Raw genomic sequence first — 17,559 nt, forward strand, 5'->3', positions numbered from 1 at the left:
AAGCAAACAATGCAGATATGAGGAGAATTATCAGATATGCAGCTGTAATATTTTATTTTATTTTTATTTAACCTTTATTTAACCATGAAAAAAACCTATTGAGATTAAAGATCTGTTTTTCAAAGGGTGACCTGGCCAAGACAGGCAGCAGCACAATGAACCACAGTTACAGACAGACAGTTACAGACAAACAGTTACAGACATAGCACTAAAAAATAAAGCAAATCAATTCACACTGCAACAATCCTAAATAGACCCATTTCTGTAACCAGGAAAACAACCTATTAAAAACACTGACACCTTAGAGAGTCTAGCTCAATTTCCTTCATTTTCGACTTAAAGACATTCAACGAAATTAATTCAACAAGTCCTAGGTCTTTCTGCAGCGTATTCCACACAGTGGGGGCAGAGTACACAAAAGCCTTTTTACCCTGTTCTGTCTGTACATTGGGGACAGAAAGCAACACCAAGTCCTGCGAACGTAAAAAGTGTGGACCAGCACTTTTCCGCACGATAAGGGAGCATACATAGCTAGGTAGCACACCAAGTATTGCCTTGTAAATAAATGTTCAGTAGTGACTGAGCCTACGAGTGGACAAAGCAGGCCATCCTACCCGGGAGTACAACTGGCAGTGGTGAGTCCAAGCCTTACAGTTTGTGTTTATCATCAGGATAACTTCACGATGTCATACCCAACAGGAGTCATTTGGTCCATGGATGGAGTGAAGGATAGTTATAGGTAGGGCTGGGCAATACTGTATGTCAACAAATATTAATGCGATTATTTTTTCCATATTGATTGACATATATGTTGCATGTATTTCCGCTTTGTGATTGGCTGTTAGCTAAATCCATATCAGTAATGTTTTTTTTTCTTTTCATTTTTCATATCGAGCATTTATGTCAAAAGATTATCGTGGTAAATCGACGGGAGTTTTATCGCAATTAATAATCGTAATCGAATTATTGCCCAGCGCTATATAGATATAGGTTATAATGAACACAGTGTATTCACATACAGAAATTGTTAAACCCTGATCTGTGTGATTACAATTTGATACAACTGCCCTCATTTACAGCGGGACAGGTCCAGGTTCTTGTTCCTTCGGTTATAAGGTGCTTTGGCGAAACACTCTGCGGCCGCCCTGTCACACTCACAGAGAACCATCTGACATCTGTCGTTTGAGTCTGAGGAGGATAAAAGACAAGAGCACTGTCAACAACCGTTGAATTCAAATTTAATAATATTTCATTTTCATTTAACTTTTATTTATCCTCGAGAGACCAATTCAGGGGTGACCCTCATTTACAATGACGTCGAGTTCAAACAAATTCAAAGGAAAAACAACAATACATAAACAATATTCAATGCAAATACATCAAATACACAACAACAGGTGAAGAGAAAAACAATTGAAACATTTACACAGTGGTGAAGAGTGGCAGCAATTAAAATTAAATGGGTGAAAGTACAATATAGCCTAATTAAAACAGTTACAGGTAGAGTTTGGCAGATTTAAGATAGTTTGTTTAAATTGGTTGAAGGATATGAAGGTATCTAGTTTAATTTGTTGCTGTAAGTTATTCCAGGAATCAAAATGACAATAGCATTAATTTGACTTGTCATTCACCCCTGCTAAATGTACCAATGTTAAAACTATAGTGATGGAATTGGAGCAAAGGGGGAATAGTACTGCTAGCCTGGAAATCCAGACCTCACGCCGGCAAATTTAAATTACCTGACGCTTACTGGGCTGCACGATCAATTGGAGCTTGTCGGAAAATTTAGAGCTACCAATCAAATCGTACTATCCGATATGGGCGGGCCAGTGGCCTATGTATGGGCCCTATGTGTGTGGCTCTGGGGCGGACGTAACCGGATGACAACAGTGCTGCACATGCGCCGTCATGATAGTAAACAACAAAGATGGCTGCGGATACGTTGTTTGGCTTTGACACTTTACGATTTGGAAGACTGCGTTGTTGCCGCTCCTTAAGTTTGGAAGGTCTATTGCTCATCGCCCGACCCTACATCGTTCCAGATGTGGGTCTGGATTCACAGGCTTTAATACTGCAGATTTTATGAACAAATTAATGAGTGTATAAGAACAAGTAACCAATAAATTCCCTTTGTTTGGGTGTACTCACGGAGACAGATGACCGTTCCGTTGTCATAGGCGTAGTCATAGCGCTTAATGTAAGGAACCGCCATGTCCCCAAACCAGCTAGAGCAGTTAAGGTCCACCTGAACCTTTCCGTAACACTCATCATGAACTTGACAGCACCTACGGGTGAAGCCATACAAACAAGATACATTTTAAATTCAGACTTTACCATTTAATTAAAGGTGCTACGAGGAACTTTGTAATATTTCTGAAACAGTCTCATTTTTCCTCTGATAATCAGAAAATGACATGTAACAGAAAACGAGACCATCAGTGCAAAGAATGCTGTTTTTATATAGTTTTTCTGAATGCCTTTGTCATGGGTATACGCTCACCCAGGAACAACAGCTGGCACAGTAAAAACACTGCTAGAATGAACACAAACTTAAAAGTTCCTCGGAGCACCTATAACTTTTTATTAAGTAATTTTTAAAGTATGACGCTGAGTGAGTAAATCTTCACCTGTCCAGATCATCCACAGGTGTGCCGGAGCCTCCAAGTCCACAGTAGCAGCCGTAGTTGGTATATTTGGCAATCAAATCAAAGATACTCTTCACCATAACTTTATTCCTTATCATATCTGCAAACTGGGGCAGTACAGCCCCATTGGCTGCTGAAGCCACTGCACCCCCACTATATAGGGCTACTGAAGCCGCAATATATTCAATATATTCACTGAAGCCGAAGTCTGAGTATTTTGAGCCGTACCATTCGCAGGGAGATTCATCATGCCAGTGCGCAGTCACTAAGACAGACAAACAAACAGACAGTTTTAATTCTGGACATTAAAACACAGTATTCCACATTTCAACCTGACCAGCATTACAACCAGAACATCCTGGATTCAGCTACCGGCACCCTACTAGTAACATTAGGCTTACGCAACCACAAAGAAAAACTTGAAAAGTCACCACACTAACCAGAGGAATGTATTTGTGAGCTTGTGTGGGGTGTGACAGTGTGTTGTCGATTGCGAAATATGTGCCAGACATAAAAAGTAATTGAAAAAATTGATGTCTCGGACCCACGGTGCAATGAGAACAAAAGGATAACATTTAAAAAAAAATAAGATGAGTTATTTTTACAATATATACATTCTAAATAGTGCAAAAGGTAAGGCAAAATAAAATGGAATACAGTATACATTTTTTTAAATAAGTAAATGACTTGAAATGTGCAAAATGTGGAACATTATTTACAATATGCGCACAATGCAGTAGACTGAATGTAGTAGTAGTAGTAGTAGAATTTTTTTTTTCGGTCCATGACCACAAAGACACAATAAAAAAAAACAAGATCAATCATTTACCGAAAAAGGGTATACGACGAAGCCGAGGCTTATTATGCCTACCCTCTTTACATATTGTTATATTTTAAATATATAATGTATTACAGAATGTATATTCACATCTACAATAACAACAATACATACACAATATACAACGCAAATACATCAAATACACAACAAACTGGTAAAGAGGAACATGTTAGACAGAGGTGTAGAGTGGCTGGAAATTAAATTAAATTGGTAAAAGTACAATATAGCCTAATTACAACAGTTACAGTTAGAGTTTGGTAGATGTAAGATGAACTAGAGCTGTACTCACCAACAGAGAGGACTACGGCCAAGAGAAACAGCACATTAAGGGTCTTCATCCTGTCAGTGAGACGGCCAGTCACCAAATTGCTGTCACTCGAAGAGCAGGTCCTCTTTAGACATCACGTACAGGAACTTTGGCCTCGCCCATTCTACAGTTGAACACTTAACCAGTTTCTGTACCGCAGAAATGTCTGTTGAGACTGTTTTGTTGCTACATCGACTACTATGCCTTAGGCTCAAGCGAGGTTGGCATTTCCCCTTTGAAGTGACAACAAGGCAAGATTTATAGTTCATTGTGTTCTATTCAAATTTTGACATCGAAACACTGGCAGTTATCCAAGTATCTGTTCCACCCACATGACGTGGGTGGAACAGATACCAAACAGATTTTGGAGGTGCCCCCTCTGGCGGTTCAGGGGCCCCAAGCAACCGCTTAGTTCGCTTATGCCTCGGGCCGGCTCTGGGCATACTTCCCTACTATTTAGTATGCCAGAAAAAGATTTAGGATGTCCCAACACATGCACGTCAATTGTAGTATACTGAAAATACATAGTTGCCCCACTAACCTCATTAGCATTTTGGAATAAAAACAAAGTAGCACACAGTGGTAAACTCAGGTCCCGCCCCTTTAATGAAAGTTCTGCAGAAGAAGACAGTAAACACAACCAACAGGTGTGACAGGTTTGCAGGAATCTGACCTCGATTCAGCTCTTTAAACATCAGCATTGTGTTCAACAAAACAATAACAAACAATCTGTTGTTCTCTACTCCATCACTATGTATCACTAATCTACCTAACCATTCATTATTGTGCCCTTATTGTAAAGTGTTACGCAGATGCTCAATTAAACAAAAACTACTAATTTAAAAAAATGAACTACCAAACAACATGATAAATTCAACAAAACAGGTTATACAAGACATCTCTCTCTCTCTCATTATAAGCTCTTTACCTTTAAAGATGGAGTATACGGTGTGTAATCCAAAACACTTATTGTCAAAATCAGCGAATATCTACTCACCACCTGCTACCTGTCCATAGTGTGTGTGTGTGTGTGCGTGTGTGTGTGTGTGTGTGTGTGTGTGTGCGTGTGTGGGTGTGTGTGTGTGTGTGCGTGTGTGGGTGTGTGCTGAAATAAAAATCTGTTTTTTACACAACCGATGCGCTAGGATAAATGGCTATGTTTACAAAGTGGCTCGGTGTGGATGGCTGAAGCCGTCTCTCTGAGCGTCAAATAACGCCCTGGTTAGTTCTAATGGCAACAAGCGTTCTCTGGAAACCGTACACTTCACCTTTTAACTACAAATCAACATGATAAATTCAACAAAACAAGTAATACATGTAACTCTTATCCACGGCCTATGATTTACTGTTTTCACATACTAGTGTTAATGAATCAAGTGTGTATCAATTTAAGCTCGTAACTTTAAGTATCAGGAGTTATAGTAGGAAGTTACCATTGAAGAAATATAAGAAGCTGTGAGAAACAAGAAAGATTAAGAAGTATGCACATTAAATCAACATGAAATGGAAAAACAGAACGTTACATGTACAATCACTTTATCACACCCTGCACACGAATCATCCTGGTCCCTCTGGGTTTTAATGTATTTCTTGAATTTGTTATAGGGGCGTGTTCAAGCTAAAACAGGGCGTTAAAGCTGGGGTATGTGATTTCTGATTGGTAAAAATTAACATGAGCTGTACACTTTGACCAATCAGAGCGAGGCTCCGATTCTAAAAAACAATTCTCTGTTCTTATTGGCTGTTGGGACTGTCCATTCACTTTGGCACGGCTTTGTTGGTGTAGAGCGTGTCAGGGAGGGACCATATAGTCTAGGCAAAATAGCGTTTTTCATAGAATAAATTGTAAAAGAATTTTTTTCAGCTCAGATAATTTCTATGAGGTGTCCAGAACAACATACTAAAAGTCCTAAGAAATCCTAGTTGGGGAAATATGTTTAATTCTCATCAATCCGAGATGTGTGCCAATAAGGCGAGACACCAATAAATCCCAATGGGGCTATTTTTTTCCTTTAGTCCTATCAAAATGAAACTTTACACAATGAAAGTATCCATGAAAATTTAAATGTTTTGTATTACAAGTTTCTTTGAAAATTTATTTTAATATGCAAATGAGCTATACACTAATCGTACACGCCCAAAATAAACCCAAATAGGCTTAATTTTTTCCTTTACTCATACCACAATAAAACTTTACATAGTAGAAGTATACCTGAAAAGTAAAACATTTTGTATTACAAGTTTCTTTTTAAATGAATTTGAATATGCACATGAGCTCCACACTTATTGAATATCCAATCATCCTACTGCCAATGGGTGATGGCGATGCTGCTTTTAGACTGGCCTCTAACCTGAAAAACTGCCTGGCTTACTTATAACAGGTGCCTCTCATGAATTAGATCCCCCCCCCCCCCCCCTAGCTAGTGTCATTTTTTACTTTTTTCAGTGCCATTCCCTTTCCTATGCCAAATAGACGAGATGTAGAATCACAGCCTGAAATGGCATGGAGAAAGAGGAGATTGTCACACACCTTGGGACCAATTAACTCGCCTTTTGGAATTTTATTTATTTTGACTATCATTAATTAATTTTTATCAATACCAGTATTTTTTATATGAAATAACAGATTTTTGTTGATCAATTCCACATTTTTCTTTACCGGAAATCAATTGTTAAAACTGATAAAAAATAAATTATTTGACAACTTTTGTATGTGCAAAAGTTTGTGAACCCTGAGCTGCATTGCTTAAATGGAGCAGGTAAACACAATCAGGTGGGCCAAATTGAGTGATGAAATGGACCAATGTAATGAGAGATCTTTAGGGAAGTAATTGGGCGGCACCAGATAAAACAGAGATAAAACCAGGTCAGTTTAGGCTCACCAAAGTGAACCCATACAGGTCAGACATGCCAAAAGGGAAAGACAATCTCAGAGGATCTCAGGAAGAGAGATGTGATATTGCACATTTGTCTGGGGACAGCTATACATTAATTTATTTGGTTCTTGTGCCATAAACAGCTTGTGTGCATTCAGATCAGTATGATGCAACAAGAGTACTAACAAGTCTGTGTCATCACCTACTGAGACTGTGTCTTTTGTTCTGGCAGAGGCAATGGCAGTTTGGACAATGAGCACATCTGCATCGTGCTTTGCATGGTTTGTGATACACCATTTTTTGTCTTTGTCTTTGAAAATGAATTTTAATATGCAAATGAGCTATGCACTAATCAAATATAGGCTACCCAAAATATATCTGCATAGGCTTCATTTTTACCTTTATTCCTACCACATTAAAACTTTACACAATGAAAGTCTACATGAAAAGTAAAACATTTGTATTAGAAGTTAACTTATAATGGTCAAGGCTTTCCAGAAGGGGTTGGTCGAACGTCAGAACAGGGGTCACATCATACTGCAGAGCTTGAGTTGCCACAAACCTCAATGTTGAGTATATGCAGGATTCATCACTGGGATCAAGATCAATCATTGGAAGTAATGTTACTGAAGCTCTCCCAGGGTGTTCATCTAGAAGATGCAGGATCTGCATCATACCAGACCATGATGGCCTTTGAGAGTGAAGGTGTAGGGATGTCTTCCACAAAACATCCAGCTGTGATGTTTTGTTATCTGCTGGCAACAGAGCCAGTGGCTGATACACAATAGGTTCACGTATAGGAGGAATCATAAAGTACTGAATGTGTATGCAACCAACCGCAGCAATATCTGCAGCAGTCACTTGGATCTTTAAAGGAAAAAATGAAGCCTATGCGGATATATTTTGGGTAACCTATATTTGATTAGAGTATAGCTCATTTGCATATTAAAATTCATTTTCAAAGAAACTTGTAAGATAAAAATGGTGTATCACAAACCATGCAAAGCACGATGCAGATGTGCTCATTGTCCAAACTGCCATTGCCTCTGCCAGAACAAAAGACACAGTCTCAGTAGGTGATGACACAGACTTGTTAGTACTCTTGTTGCATCATGCTGATCTGAATGCACACGAGCTGTTTATGGCACCAGAACCAAAGAAAGCAACAAAAATAAGATGGATATGGTGCATAAAGTAGACAAAGGAGTTACTTGGTCCCAATCTCCTCTTTCTCCATGCCATTTCAGGCTGTGATTCTACATCTCGTCTATTTGGCATAGGAAAGGGAATGGCACTGGCCTGGAACTCCAGACCTGCCACTAGGCGCTGGCAAATTAAATGTGCTGCGCCTGTTGGTCTGGGCACTCTCCATTGAAGCTCATTAAATATGTCAAGAAATCCTGAGCTGCGTTTTAATTGGTTCTATCTGATATGGGCGGGCCAGAGCCCTATGTATGGTGCTCTGGGGCCTCGACCCTTTACAATTTGGAAGACGGCACTCAAATCTTTCATTAGCAAGTAAGATGAATGTTCTGTTTTGCCGACCGACCACGGCAAAAGTTCAATTTAACAGTTAACCCCACTGTTCGCTAAACGAACGGGGCTTAATACGTCACATTGTTCATTGCTCTGATTGGATGTAGTGCTATCAAATTGCGTGCAGTGGTATTTGAAGAGACAAATCTAATTCATGAGAGGCACCTGTTATACCCCTGGCAGGTAAGCCAGGCAGTTTTTCAGGTTAGAGGCCAGTCTAAAAGCAGCATTGCCATCACCCATTGGCAGTAGGATGATTGGATATTCAATAAGTGTGGAGCTCATGTGCATATTCAAATTCATTTAAAAAGAAACTTGTAATACAAAATGTTTTACTTTTCAAGTATACTTTTACTATGTAAAGTTTTATTGTGGTATGAGTAAAGGAAAAAATTAAGCTTATTTGGGTTTATTTTGGGCGTGTACGATTAGTGTATAGCTCATTTGCATATTAAAATAAATTTTCAAAGAAACTTGTAATACAAAACATTTAAATTTTCATGGATACTTTCATTGTGTAAAGTTTCATTTTGATAGGAGTAAAGGAAAAAAATAGCCCCATTGGGATTTATTGGTGTCTCGCCTTATTGGCACACATCTCGGATTGATGAGAATTAAACATGTTTCCCCAACTAGGATTTCTTAGGACTTTTAGTATGTTGTTCTGGACACCTCATAGAAATTATCTGAGCTGAAAAAAATTCTTTTACAATTTATTCTATTTTTGGCCCCAAAATGCCTTACTTTGCCTGGCCTAATAGGGGAGGGACCAAAGAGAACAAGTGGAGCGGTTGAGGTATTTGGATTCAAATCTCTATCCCAACTGCCATTTTCTCCCCAAATCATATACCCCAGCTTTAAATGTGAACACATATATTCCCATCAACAGACCAAGAATATAACATTTCGCTGTCATTTCTCTTATTCGGCCAGATTCAGGTAGGCATGATTGTCGTAGTGATAAACCCATAGTCCTGGATAAACGGGCTCAGTGAATCTGTTCTCAAAGGTGTAGAGGTGACTCAGTGTGTTTGAGGAGACACTGTAGAAGGACAGAGTGCCAGCAGGCCAGTCCAGAAACACCCCCAGTTTTTTGCAGCCGGTGGAGGGCAAAGGCGATTTCCACACCGCGACCCCATCATGCATCGCCTTAAAACTCTTTTTCTGGGGCTCGCCAAACGGCCACCACTTCCACTCTGTGAACGGGCCGAAAGACCAGGATTCGCTGTTACTTCCAAACTGGCTCTGTTCACCCATCCTCTCAACCCCCTTATATGCGACGGCTACAGAGACACATTCCTTGAGACTGTTACTCATCTCGACCTCCCAGTAATGGCGCCCGTTTAAGCCCTCTTTGCACAGCACCTGAGGATGTGTGTCGAACCTCTCGGGGCGGCCGGGGAGGAATAAGTGCCGGAAAATGTTGCCCAGTTCGCATGTTGCCTTTTTGTTTTCCTCAGAAACAGTGATGTAGCCATTTGCAGTGTCTTGGTCCAGGGTGAGATCACTGGCATCTGATGGAGAGAACACACAAACAAACGTGTAATAAGACAATCTGATAGTTCAACATGTTTCTGAAGGAGAGTCATTATTTAAGTGTAGTTTTGACTTAACATTTAAAAAAAGAGAAAACAGAAAAGTCTTCAGATTTGATTTAAAGCTGGGGTGGAGAGTTTGGGGAGAAAATAGCAGTTGGGAAAGAGATTCGAATCCAAATACCTCAACCGCTCCACTTGTTCTCTTTGGTCCCTCCCCTATGGTCCCTCCCTGACACGCTCTACACCAACAAAGTCGTGCCAAAGTGAATGGACAGTCCCAACAGCCAATAAGAACGGAGAATCGGAGCCTCGCTCTGATTGGTCAAAGTGTACAGCCACATGTTCACTTTGACCAATCACAGCGAGGCTCCGATTCTACGTTCTTATTGGCTGTTGGGACTGTTCATTAACTTTTTTATTTGGATTCAAATCTCTATCCCAACTGCTATTTTCTCCCAAATCATATACACCAGCTTTAAAAACAGACATATTTAACAAGAACTTACACCAGATCAAATCTCTTCTGTCTGTGATCGTCCTCACATCCGGGATGTCCGGCTTTGTAAAATGGTCCGTGCGCCGAATGCCCTTCTCGTATTGGTAGATGGTTGCTCCGATGTATTTGTCATTTGGAAGGGCTGCTACGAGGAAACGGAATCGGCTGTTTTTCTTCAGTGCTTTTGCAGCGTCTTGGAAAACTTCGGCCATTTCTCGTACGTCACTTACAACTTCATCGGACCGGTAGGAGGACATCATTGCATACATTTTGAATTCAGGTGGATACAGGTAATCCTTCATCTCTTCGAAGTAGGAGTTGTCTCCCTCGCTGTGGGTGAAAACGTAGCACAGAACGTCGTCTGCACCTTGAGAAAGGGCCTCACCGTCCAACTCTGCCTGATCCTGGACAATCTTTATTCCCCCTAGAATATCTACACAGGAGCCGATGACATTGAGTTCCTTCTCCTTATCTTTCATCCACTCGTTTAGTTTGGCATTACTGAATGGTGACCTGTCTCTTTCATCGAAGAACTCTCTCGCTCTTCTCTCATCTTCTTTTCCTGCACGAATGGACGGAAATATCTCCGCCATGGTCTTCTTCAGTTTGGTTTCGTAGGCGTCCACATAATCTTTAAATTTGTTCAACTCTTTTTGAGTGTGTGTTATATTCCCTACGACTTCTTCCGCCAGACAGTCGTTGCATCTCATCCCTATCTCCCTCAAATCTTCCAAAGCGTCTTCAAATTTATTCACCAGTCCCGGGCTGATCTCACTCTTCAACTCAGCTGCTTCGTGGTTGTAATGTGTCAGGGGCGTCAACCAAACCTCCATGGGAACACCATCTCTCACCAAATTAGGAAGTTCTGCGTAGGTCTTCACTGCTTCGGCAAACGTTGTCGGGTTGCTGGTAAGGCTGACATCTCCGTAGAACTTGCAGGAGAATTGTTCAGTCAGGGCTTCTTCGTCTCGAGTCAGCTTCATACCGACCTCCCCCCCAACACCGACTGACAGCTTGTTTAGGACAGCTTCAAAGTTCCCGCCTATCTCCTTAACCCTGCTGGCATCTACCTTCTCACTGTCAAACACAAAGTACGCCTCGGCCCCGTATTTGATGCCTGTGACTACATGTGTCGCACTGCCCTCCCTGATGAAATCACCCAGTTGGGGTTTCAGGGTCTCTTGGTTCGTCAGCTCTTTGAAGTTGGTGGTGCATCTGTAATGTAACGTCACTCTGCTCTGGTTGTGGGATTTTTTCTTGTCGTCCAGATACTTGGCAGATCCTCCGACTCTAACCAGCCCACACAGGATACTGACCTTCAGAGAGGAGTTAGTTTCAAGCAGTGAGGATTCGGATTCAAAGGAGTCAGATGCAGAAATGTCAAAATCCGTGAAAGGTTGTTCGGTTGTCTTCTCTTGTAGAGTTTCTTTATCCCACAGATGCATACCTATAGAAATATAGAATATAGAAATGAGAAAACATAATGTATATGATAAGGCAGTACCATAATGTTGTTGGATGGACTTGGACTTTTATAGCGCAATTCTAGTCACACTTGACCATTCTTAATTTCTGTCGCATTCGGGAGGAGCGGGGGTTTAAATGGAACACACTTGCCCTTGTAGTCACAGTGGACCGTCAGTTACATAGGTAGTTCTCAATGCAAATAATAGACAATTATAACATTCTACTAAAGTATATTGCATAAAGCAAATTCCATAGCATGACAAACATTGAATTTCGACATGATAACTCAGATTATCAAGATATTGTTATTTACACTTGTACAACATCTGGAAGGAACATGCAACAACTCCACACTCACAATAAAGACTGGTGGTGCTTTGCTTTGTCCTCAACAGGAAGTCAGCCATTTTAAATATATTGTACATTTGAACATTAAACCTGCAGTGTGTAGAATTTTGGGGTTTTATTTCATAGCAGATTTTGTAGAAAGTAATTATAATATCCACAAGTACATTTAATTTAGTGCATAATAGCTGAAAAAAAAGTTTTTAATTATTATTTTTTCCCTTAGAAAGGGTCTCATATATGTTCATATTTCTGCATATTTTGGACCAAGGCCTAGTGCCGCCATCTTAAAAGTGTCATAGTTGGAATGTCATCAGGTGTATTGTTTGAAATTTAGAATTGTTCTTGTCCTTGAAGGCCACTGTAGCTTCTGTTATTATTCGAAAGGGTTGGGGTTACCCAGGGAGTGTTGCATTCTAGAACTTTGTAGAACTTTCTTGATGATATCATATTACACACTGCACCTTTAAACGATACGCTCACAACACTTACTTGGTATGGTTTGATCTTCCAGAGCATTGTAGAGCATTCCTAAGGTGAAATGTCGCCCCAGGGCAGGAATCTTCAATGTGTCCATTTCTCCAAACCTGTTCAGAAAGTTATCACACAGTCTTCAATACTTAAATTACACAGTCACATACCACATGTCGAAGGACAAGCTTCCTGAACACCTGAGGTCTGCTGAAGCTCATTTTTTTATATATATATTTTTTTCAAGATAATTTTTTGGGCATTTTCAAGCTTTATTAGACAGTACATAGTTGAAATGGGGAGACAGAGATACAGAGAGAGAGAGAGAGAGAGAGAGAGAGAGAGAGAGAGGGGGGATGACCTGCAGTAAAGGTCCACGGGTCAGATTTGAACCCGTGACCACTGCAACGAAGGCCGGAGCCAATATGGTACACACTCTATCCACTACACCACCGGAGCGCCCGAAGCTCAGGTTTTAAACAGAAATGTTTATGTCCTTCTTATCTTATCTATTTAGATGCTTGTTTTTAATGCAATGTCTTAGACTTCATCTATTCTCATGCCTGTTTATTGTCTCTTAAATCATTTGTAGGTCTTGTAAACCTGGTCTAAAATACAAAAAAACATATAAATTGTATTAAAGCATTACAAAAAATATGATTCAAAATAAATGTTCATAGAAATTATAAAACTAAGTTAAAAAACTGCTTTTTATATGGCAACAGAAGTGTTTCTCCTTCCCTTGTTATGGTGGATGGCCAACTCTAAACAAACCCCCCCCCCTCACCCCCACCCTCCTGAATTTCTTCTTTTGTTTTTTATTTATAAATTGAAAATGTATTTAAAAAAAATCATGGTGTCCAATTACACAAGTCATCTATCTACACTCTCTTTTCATATAGAACAGGTAATATCTGTATTTTAAATTTACTAAACGCTTATGTTATTTATCTGCTGTATGTGCAGGTTTAGTGCATTGCTCTCTTCTCTGCTCTGTTTTTGGAAAGGGCGGGGCTCTGCTGCAGACACACAGAAACACACGTGTGCTCCGTGCGCACACACACCCACACACTCAGGTAAACAGATGAGAACTATACGCCTACATGTTATTGTGCAAAGAATGTGAATCTGGCACCACGGGCGGGAAGGATACATAAGCTCTGCTGCTAAATTCTCTTTTCATATAGAACAGGTAATATTTGTATTTTAAAATAAAGCTTAAAGCTGGGGTATATAATTTGGGGAGAAAATATAGCAGTTGGGATAGAGATTTGAATCCAAATACCTCAACCGCTCCACTTGTATCTCTTTGGTCCCTCCCCTATGGTCCCTCCCTGACACACTCTACACCAACAACATCGGTGCGAAAGTGACAGTCCCAACAGCCAATAAGAACAGAGAACCGTTTTTTTTTTTTTGTTTTTTTTTTTTTAATCGGAGCCTCGCTCTGATTGGTCAAAGTGTACCGCTCATGTACCAATCAGAAATCACATAGCCTAGCTTTAAGTTATTTATCTAATTCAAGTGCAGGTTCAGTGCTTTGCCCTCTCTTGAACACAAACTATAAATTGATCAACATCATTCTACGACCAGCTAATGTGCAGGTCAACACAAACATCAGCAACAGTTAGCAGAGGAACATCTTTACAGCATGTGGATCTCAATCAATGGGCCAGAGAATTCATATACCAAAAGTACATAAGTAAACTGCTTGAAAGTAGGCTACGGGAAAAGTGCTTTAAATAGCCTGCCCTAAGCCAAATAGGTGACATTTTGTATTGTCTTGTTTAAAAAATTCAAAATAGATTGTAAAATATTGTTGTCAAAAAACTTTTAAAAATGATCGTTGTCAAATGTTTTTTTTTGGCTGTAAAAAGAAAGATTTAGTTGCTGTTTAGAAAAAAAATGTGACAGTGTTCAAAGGGGCTTCAATTGAATTATTCCTGATGTATTTGTAGGGCACTATAAAGCACTCGTCTTTCTGAATTGTGCTATATAAATACACTTGCATTACCCTACTCAAAACAATACGAAAAAGATTTTGTAATAACAGAAAGACTGGCCTAGAAAAGCAGCATTTCCCCAGAGACACTCGTCTGATTATGATGGTTTTATGCAGACAGGAATTCAGTATTAGTCAAAATAGTTTTCTTTTTTTTTTAGATTATTTTATTTAGAAGGGACAGCGCACATAAATTAACATGAGCACCAGAGCTCAACATGTAAATGTGCCAGATGTAGCCATGCAGGCTAATTATCACCTGTAGACCCTGAATATACAGCTCTGGAAAAAATTAAGAGACCAGTCTGGATTTTTCTTCAATCTTCATCTCTACATTACTTAATGGAAATGCTCATTAATGACAATATTTTTGGGGTGGAATTTGGTAGAAATGTTGTCAGTAGTTTATAGTATAAAACCAAAATGTTCATTCTACTCAAACATAATGCCTATAAATAGTCAAACGAGAGACACTGAATATTTGGAGTGATCTCTTAATTTTTTTTACAGAGCTGTATATGTTTGTCTCCCCCTTTGTCTTAGCACCCAGTTTGTCCTCACCTTGTGAAGTTGTGTAAATCAGCTGATCAGTCTCCCGACTTCGATCCGGAGCAGAAAATCTGACTGTGTGATGTTGCCAGACTATTCCCTCTGATACAACCCTTCCACTGACTCCTCCCATGACCATGACACAAACCATTAGACAAAAAAATCATCTCACAACAGCCAATCAGAATTCAGCATCACATCCTCGTGGCATTTGGCAATAGATACAATCTTATGACACAGTTTTTCTGTGGAAGTCACTGGACATCTTCCAATATTTTTTTCATTGTTCTAGTTGACCAAGTTAATGCAACTGTCTTTAATCTTTAATCAGACCTCACCTGAGCCTAAGGCGTAAACGGTTTTACAAAGCATAGTTTACATAGCTGGACAGGTTCCAAAATAATTATTAAAGGCAAGGCAAGTTTATTTCTTGTTTCAATTTTTTTTTATTGAAAGCATATGTGCATATCACTTGACATGTACACGCAGTAAGGAACTGCTTCAATTACAATTTTAAATTTTTGAATCTACCCACCCCTTAACCTACCCATACGGGCCTATACGTGTGATTTTTATCTGTATATTCAAATTGTTTGTTGATCGAGAAATGAAATAAAAGGTGAACATATTGGCAAGTTTATTTCTAAAGCACCATTCAGACACAAGGCCATTCAAGGTGCTTTACAGGGGGCAAGATTAAAATACATTAAATATAGAATACACATTAGAAAAGCGAATACCAAAAGGTTATAAGCCACATTATTTCTGACACATTACCATCTTTTTGAAACCCGGGCAGGTTTCCAAAGTAAGCCATGCCCATTGCGATGCCATTTACTTGGATAACTTCCAATTTGTTTTTTATTAAAACGTAGAGATTTATGTCCTTCTTCAGTGTCACAAACACAGTCCCTGCGTTCCAATCCCCATACTTCCCTACTATTTATTATGCCAGGATGTCCCAATACATGCAGGTGAATTGTAGCATGCTGAACATACAGAAATGCCCCCACTAACTCCAATAGCAATGTGAATGAATGTGTTGACTTTTTTATTTATTTATTTATTTATTTATTTATTGGCATTTTTATGCTTTATTGATAGTGTAGAGACGGAGTTGAAATGGGGCAGAGAGGAGAGTGACATGCAGAGAACGACCGCGGGCTGGAATCGAACCCGGGTCCGCTGCTGGCCGAGGCCCATGGGGGGGGGGGGGGGGGACGCCCTACCAACTGAGCTAAGGGCATCCCCAATTTGTCTTTATTCTTGACATTTCTCAACATAATGAAAAAATAAATAAAACGTCCTTATCTGATTTTTTTTCCTCTCTCTCCTATGTATAGTGTAGTAAAAAGAAAAAGGTGTCATTTGGAAAGCAGGGAATGAGTGAGTCACCTTTACACCTGTGAAAAACCAACCCACTGAGCTGGTTTACCTACGCCTTCTGGGTTTAACATCATGCCAAAACCTGAACCTGAATCTCTGTAAAGAGAAATTACAGGGAAATGTCGCCTTTCTTTATGCTGACAAGTCTCTACAAGTCTTTACAATGGTGGCCTAGTAAGCAACACATCTTATATTCTTGGTCCATCGTTGGGGATGTCTGTTCATATTTTTAAGTGTAAATACATCATTTTAGCTTGAACACGCCCCCTTGACAAATGAAATAAATACATTCAGAGCATTCAGAGTGACCAGGATGGTTGGTGTGGAAGGTGTGATAAAGTGACTGTAAAAGTCATCATATGTTTTTTTTAAGTTTTATTTATTTTGCACAATTAAAAAAGAAACATACACAAAGAATGGCAAAGAATACAAATGACATACAGTGCAGGGAGAGGCAGAAAACCCAATGGGCTTATTTGAAGCCTCCACCTAAATAATGTTAAAATTTCACAAAGTTATAAGTTATATAAGTTATATATTTTCCACTTCTCATTCATTAATTTCGTCTTCATTTCGAAAAAATAAAAAAATAAAAAAAATGACAAAGCAAGTATGACATATCATACAAATATATATAACACAGAACACAATAAACAATATTTATAAAATAAATGTTGCGTCTTTGTTCGAAAAGGAGTGAGAGGAAGCCGGAGCTCATGTATTCCCACCCCTTTTACGACTGCTCTTAAAGGTGCAGTGTGTAAGTTCTACAAAGTTCTAGAATGCAACGCTCCCTGGGTAACCCCAACCCTTTGGAATAATAACAGAAGCTACAGTGGCCTTCAAGGACAAGAACAATTTTAAATTTTAAACAATGCACCTGATGACAACTATGACACTTTCAAGATGGCGGCACTAGGCCTTGGTCCAAGATATGGAGAAATATGGACATATATGAGACTCTTTCTAAGGGGAAAAATAATTCAAAACAATTTTTTCAGCTATTATGTACTAAATTAAACGTACTTATGGTTATTATAATTACTTTCTACAAAATCTGCTGGGAAATAAAACCCAATATTCTACACACTGCAGGTTTGATT

At 39.4% G+C, this 17,559-nt stretch overlaps 2 protein-coding genes across 2 annotated transcripts; both read right to left on the reverse strand.

The window, feature by feature from the left end:
- LOC307266731 (acidic phospholipase A2 2-like) lies at positions 1 to 3,882 on the reverse strand. The gene is made up of 4 exons (XM_080048829.1): positions 3,773 to 3,882; positions 2,628 to 2,910; positions 2,149 to 2,285; positions 1 to 1,188 (listed from the first exon to the last, which is right to left on the reverse strand). Exons 1-4 carry the CDS (start codon positions 3,819 to 3,821, stop codon positions 1,070 to 1,072), a joined length of 588 nt encoding a protein of 195 aa, XP_079904955.1. The 5' UTR covers positions 3,822 to 3,882; the 3' UTR covers positions 1 to 1,069.
- Positions 3,883 to 8,711: 4,829 nt separating this feature from the next.
- Positions 8,712 to 15,142, reverse strand: LOC307266987 (neoverrucotoxin subunit beta-like). Its single transcript, XM_080049144.1, has 4 exons — positions 15,083 to 15,142; positions 12,541 to 12,635; positions 10,247 to 11,683; positions 8,712 to 9,716 (listed from the first exon to the last, which is right to left on the reverse strand). The coding sequence occupies exons 2-4, from the start codon at positions 12,623 to 12,625 to the stop codon at positions 9,124 to 9,126; spliced, it is 2,115 nt and encodes a 704-aa protein (XP_079905270.1). The 5' UTR covers positions 12,626 to 12,635; positions 15,083 to 15,142; the 3' UTR covers positions 8,712 to 9,123.
- Between the last annotated feature and the right edge of the window lie 2,417 nt (positions 15,143 to 17,559).

Source organism: Ammodytes marinus (assembly GCF_949987685.1).
Source record: "Ammodytes marinus genome assembly, chromosome: 20".
Taxonomy (NCBI): Eukaryota; Metazoa; Chordata; class Actinopteri; order Uranoscopiformes; family Ammodytidae; genus Ammodytes; species Ammodytes marinus.

What these genes read in the sequence shown, in the direction of transcription:
- LOC307266731 (XM_080048829.1), bottom strand. Translation starts at nt 3,821, where the DNA reads ATGAAGACCCTTAATGTGCTGTTTCTCTTGGCCGTAGTCCTCTCTGTT. An exon ending in GGCCGTAGTCCTCTCTGTTG is followed by an intron (nt 2,911 to 3,772) that starts GTGAGTACAGCT and finishes TGTCTGTCTTAG; the next exon opens with TGACTGCGCACTGGCATGAT. An exon ending in CCTGTGGATGATCTGGACAG is followed by an intron (nt 2,286 to 2,627) that starts GTGAAGATTTAC and finishes CTTCACCCGTAG; the next exon opens with GTGCTGTCAAGTTCATGATG.
- LOC307266987 (XM_080049144.1), bottom strand. Translation starts at nt 12,625, where the DNA reads ATGGACACATTGAAGATTCCTGCCCTGGGGCGACATTTCACCTTAGGA. An exon ending in GGAAGATCAAACCATACCAA is followed by an intron (nt 11,684 to 12,540) that starts GTAAGTGTTGTG and finishes ATATTTCTATAG; the next exon opens with GTATGCATCTGTGGGATAAA. An exon ending in CAGAAGAGATTTGATCTGGT is followed by an intron (nt 9,717 to 10,246) that starts GTAAGTTCTTGT and finishes TCTCTCCATCAG; the next exon opens with ATGCCAGTGATCTCACCCTG.